General features: G+C 56.7%; 1 protein-coding gene across 1 annotated transcript in view; it reads right to left on the reverse strand.

The window, feature by feature from the left end:
• Positions 1-5280, reverse strand: part of SDK2 (sidekick cell adhesion molecule 2) — a 318487-nt gene that overhangs the window by 52823 nt on the left and 260384 nt on the right. The window contains exons 28-31 of the mRNA XM_037741077.1: positions 5126-5224; positions 3890-4084; positions 1488-1689; positions 22-125 (exon numbers count right to left, since the gene is read on the reverse strand). Coding sequence (XP_037597005.1) covers positions 22-125; positions 1488-1689; positions 3890-4084; positions 5126-5224 — 600 coding nt within the window. The remainder of the gene's footprint in view (positions 1-21; positions 126-1487; positions 1690-3889; positions 4085-5125; positions 5225-5280) is intronic.

The raw sequence follows: 5280 nt of genomic DNA on the forward strand, positions 1-5280 counted from the left end.
CTGCTGGGGGCGGGCACTGACCGGCCTGCAGGGTGGTCAGTGACTCCGACTCCTCACTGAACTCGCTGTCACCAATGTCATTGGTCGCCTTCATTCGGAACTTGTAGGACGTGAAGGGCTTAAGCCTGTGGGGGGAAATCAGGCCCAATGAGCCAAGGTGCTCCTTAAAACCCTCGCCCCGTGCCACCACCAAGGAGTCTCCCTGATCTGCCCAGGGAAAGGGGTGGGGTGCAAGTCCACTACACAGAAGGGAACACTGAGGCTCAGAAAGGAGCTTTGCTACAAAACGGACAAACTGGAATCCAGCCCTAGGGGTCCCATGTACCCAGACCAGGTCCTCCAGACCATGCCAGCTCGGGGAGCCTTTAGCCCCAGTTATAAGCCATAGCTTCCCGAGAAGGAAAGGCCTGCAGATTCCTCACCTCCTAGAACCATGCAGCCAATGAAATCACCAGTATCTTACTCTCCAAACAAACTCCTCCCCTGCGTCCCAACAAACTGCCAGCTCTTTTTTGTTTGTTTAAGATGGAGTCTTTTTTTCTTTTTTCTTTCTTTTTTTTTTTTTTTTGAGGCAATGTCGCTCTGTCACCCAGGCTGGAGTGCAGTGTTGTGATCTTGGCTCACTGCAACCTCCGCCTCCTGGGTTCAAGCGATTGTCGTGCCTCAGCCTCCTGAGTAGCTGGGATAACAGGCGCGTGCCACCATGTCCAGCTAATTTTTGTATTTTAGTAGAGACAGGGTTTCACTATCTTGGCCAGACTGATCTCGAACTCCTGACCTCAAGTGATCCTCCTGCCTTGGGCTGCGATTATAGGTGTGAGCCACTGCGCCCAGTCTGTCTTTCTTAAATGTAGTAAATTAGAGAAGCGTTGAGGTTCTCAAGAGTTAAGCAGTACTTCCTCTCAATAAGGCTTATTTCCTCTGGGAGCAAACGTCTCTCTTTTAGATTTATGGGGGATGGGAGAGGTAGGGAAGAAAGTATTGCTCAAAACTCCTGGTCACGTCAACTGGAATATAAAAAAATACAACCCACTCGGAATTAAATTGAAGCTAGAGTTTCGGAGTGAAGCTCCACTCCCCTATTAAAGCTGGAGAGGTAGAGGCTGCCCGGCTGGAAGAATCACTAATGAAGGATGACAGGCACTTCACTAAAGGGGACTTCTGGGCTCCAGAAATAATATTGAAGAGGCACTCTAACAGGGTTCAGGAGGAACGGGGCGGGGGGGAGGGGGGAAGGAGGGGCGGGGGGAGGGGGGAGGGAGGGGCGGGGGGGGGGGGGGAAGGAGGGGCGGGGTAGACAGGGTGAGAGCGGACACGGAGACCCCTGGGCGGTGTGTGCTAGGAGGAGAGCTGGGGGCAGGCTGGAGGTGTTCTCAGAAGGCCCCCCCCTCCCCCGACCCAGTGGACCTTCTGACAACAGCTGGCTGATGTGCTGGTCCTGGCAGGGTGAGGGACGGTGGGGATGCTGGCGCGGAACCCGGCCTCACCTGTCCACAATGAAGCTGGAGGCGTTGTGGCTGACGGAGGCCGAGTGCAGTGCCCACCTGCCGCTGGGCAGCTCGCGGGTCTGGATGGTGTAGTAGCGCACAGGGGACAGCCCGTCGCTCCCGGGCTCCCAGGACAGCAGCACGCTGCGTGCTCTCACATCCTCCTGCTGTGCCACCGGCCTGCTGGGGGGCTGCGGGCGGTCTGGGAGATGGCAGAGGGGGAGGAGCAGGTGAGCCAGCTGGCCCAGGGCGGTGGAGGGGGCTGGACTTTCTTCAGAAGGAAAGGAGGAGATTTGGGCTCAGGCCTGGCATCCCCTTCCCATCCCAATTCCACGCACGCAGGATCCTTGCAGCTTCCACACCTGGGTACAGCCAGCACCTCTCTCTGGGTCAGAGGCTCCCCCTCAGGCTCCTAGAGCCCCAGGGCCTGGGAACTTACAGCTCCTCAGGGCAGCTCTAAGCAGGGATTGACAGTGAGGAGGGCAAACACCCACCCCGCTCCTTTGCTCCTGCCTGAAATGAATGAGGCCAAGTGGGGCCCTGCTGTCTCCCAGTGGAGCTGGATGAGGCCGTTTCCCTATGAGGGACACTGCTTCAATCCAGGCCCCAGCTTGGCTTCCTTCTCTCCCCAGCCTCACTGCCTCCTCCCTCCTGCGGGGCTTCTCAAACCTCAGCATTACTGAAACTCAGAACACATGACTCTGGTGGGGGTATCTGTGCTCTGCAGGAGGCTTAGCAGTGTCCCTGGCTTCCACCCATGCCAGTAGCACCCCCACCATGTGACAACCAAAATGTCTCCGGAGAGGGCCAATGTGCCCTGGGGCCAAAGTAGTCAAGAAGTGCTGTCCTACTGGTTTTTCCTGAGTACATTTTCTCTTCCTTTACCCCTTCCCTCCCTCCCTCTCTCTCTCTTTTTCTCTTCCCTTCCTCCCTCCCTTCTTTCTTTCCTTCCTTCCTTTCTCTTTCTTTCCTTTCTCTCTTCCCTTCCGTTCTTCCTTCCCTTCCTTCCTCCCTCTCTTCCTTTCTCTTTTCTCCCTCCCTTCATTCTTTCACTCTCTCTTTCCCCCACCCTCTCTCCTCGCCCCCCTCCCCTTCCCTCCCTCTCCTCCCTTCCCTCCTTCCTTCCTTTCTTTTTCTTACTTTCTTTAAAACACAGACAGGGTCTCTATCTGTTGCCCAGGCTGGAGTGCAGTGGCACCGTCAGAGCTCACTGCAGCTGCAAGCTCGTTGATTCAAGCACTCCTTCTACCCTGGCCTCCTGAATGTCGGGACTACAGATGACACCACCACATCTGGTTATTCTTTCTTTCTTTTTAGACAGTCGCGCCCCATTACCTAGGCTGGAGTGCAGTGGTGCAATCTCAGCTCACTGCAACCTCTGCCTCCCAGGTTCAAGGGATTCTCTTGCCTTAGCCTCCCAAATAGCTGGGATTATAGCACTCACCACCATGCCTGGCTAATTTTTGTATTTTTAGTAGAGATGGGGTTTCACCATGTTGGCCAGGCTGGTCTTGAACTCCCGACCTCAGGTGATCTGCCCTCCTCAGCCTCCCGAAGTGCTGGCATTACAGGCGTGAGCCACTGCGCCCAGCCTTTGGCTAGTGTTTCTACATTCTGTAGAGACAGGGTCTTGCTATGTGTCCCAGGCTTAGAATATTTTCTAATATATCCCTTCCAGACCAACTGGGATCCCAGGTTTGCTTTTGGGGAGCCCAAGGTCAGGCAATGTGGTAGCTCAGGGCAGCAGCAAAGTGGCAGCTGGAGCTCCAGGCTGCAGCCCTGATCCTGCGCCTGACCGTCATGGCAAGGCGAGGGCTGCTGGGGGGAGAGGGGAAGATGTCACTAACCCTCCCTTAATTAATTAATTAGTTAATTTAGAGATCGTATCGTTGTGTCACCCAGGCTGGAGCACAGCGGTGCAATCTTGGCTCACTGCAACCTCTGTCTCCCGGGCTCAAGTGATTCTCGTGCCTCAGCCTCCCTAGTAGCTGGGATTACAGGTGTGTGCCATCATACCTGGCTAATTTTTGTATTTTCAGTAGAGACGGGGTTTTGCCATGTCAGCCAGGCTGGTCTCAAACTCCTGACCTCAAGTGATCCACCTGGCTCGGCCTCCCAAAGTGCTGGGATTACAGGTGTGAGCCACCATGCCTGGCCACTAACTTTCCCTTTACAAAACCAGACCAGGGCAGGGTCCCTGGGAGCGGAACTCCCAACTCCTGTCTGGGAGTCTACTAGACCCTTCACTGACTTTGACTGCAGAGATTGGAGCCTGCCCTCCGTTCTCACCCAGGGCACTGTGACTCATACCACCATCCACTAGGAGTGGCTCAGAGCACTGGCTGGCTGTGAGTGTCCCCTCAGCCGCGTCCCAGGCCTCCCCGGCCCCTGTGAGCAGTCACCTCTCTTCTCGGTGGTCACCACCAAGGCCTCGGCAGCCTCTCCCCAGCCCTTTCGCGTCTGGGCTGTTATGCGGAACAGGTAGACAGACTCCGGCTTGAGGCCCATGGCTGTGTACTGGCGGGCGCTGGGTGCCAGCACCTCCACCGTGGCGGTGTTGGCCGTGGTGGTGTTGAGCCGGTGTGTGATCTGGTACGCTGCGGGAGGAAGCACATGGCTATCATGGCTAGCAAGGCAGGCTGCCCCCAGCACCCTGGGAAGGGCCGTTCTGTCTGAAGCCACAGCTGTGTCGGCACCTGGCCACCTTGCTGTGGCCACCTTGGCTGTGGTCACCTTGCTGTGATCACTTTGCTGTGGTCACCTTGGCTGTGGCCACCTTGGCTGTGGTCACCTTGCTGTGATCACTTTGCTGTGGTCACCTTGGCTGTGGCCACCTTGCTGTGGTCACCTTGCTGTGGCCACCTTGCTGTGGCCACCTTGGCTGTGGTCTGTCTGCCTGAGGCCTCTGGGCCGCTCTCCCGTCTTCAGCTCCCACCTGGGGAGGGTGGACTGCAGGGGGCATGGAGAGGCACTCTATGCACAGTGTCTGTGACCCCCATAACAGCCCCAAGGGAAGAAACTGAGGCCCAGAGAGGCCAGACCACCAGCTAGTAAGTGAGCGAGCTGGAACCCCAGCTGACGTCCTTCTAGGTGAAAGCACTTGCTCCCCCGCCTCCGCTCTGTCTTGGGAATGTGGCATCGCCCTAAGGCAGGTGGTACATGAGGTCAGGACTAAGAACTCTGGGACGGGCACCGGTAGTCCAAGCCACTATTTTAAAGGTGAAGGGACTGAGGCCACAGAGGGAGCAGACTTGCTCCAGTTTACGCAGTGCTGCCCAGAACCCTGGGTGTGTGTGTTGGGGGAACCCTGGATGCATGTGTTGGGAGAACCCTGAACTTGAGATGAAGTGTCCCCTCTGCAGCCCCCCTCCCCTGCGCCTTGGGTCTGCCTTCCAGCTGTGCTGAGCCTGCCAGTGTGTCCTCAATTGGCCATGCTAAGGAACAGCATCCGAGGTTAACCAGATGGCCAGGGGGCTGGGGACTGGGGACATTCGGGGAGGCAAAGCCAATCCATGACCCTTAAGGGACTTGAAATTTGATCTTGCCCTCCAGAAGACAATCTTACAGGCTGGAACTTCTAACAGGATGACTAACACCCAGATCCCAATTTAGAGGGCACGGGGAGGGCAAAGGCTTACCAAGAATGATGCCGTTGGGGGCAGCAGGGGGTTGCCAGATCAGCCGCACAGACGTGGTCCGCACCTCCGGAAACAGAATGCCCATAGGTGGTCCCGGGACTGGAGCAAGCAAAGGAGAAGAGGCCTACCCGTGAGACTCTGCTCAGCTGGGGATG

Source organism: Cebus imitator, unplaced genomic scaffold, assembly GCF_001604975.1.
Source record: "Cebus imitator isolate Cc_AM_T3 unplaced genomic scaffold, Cebus_imitator-1.0 Scaffold93, whole genome shotgun sequence".
Classification (NCBI taxonomy): domain Eukaryota; kingdom Metazoa; phylum Chordata; class Mammalia; order Primates; family Cebidae; genus Cebus; species Cebus imitator.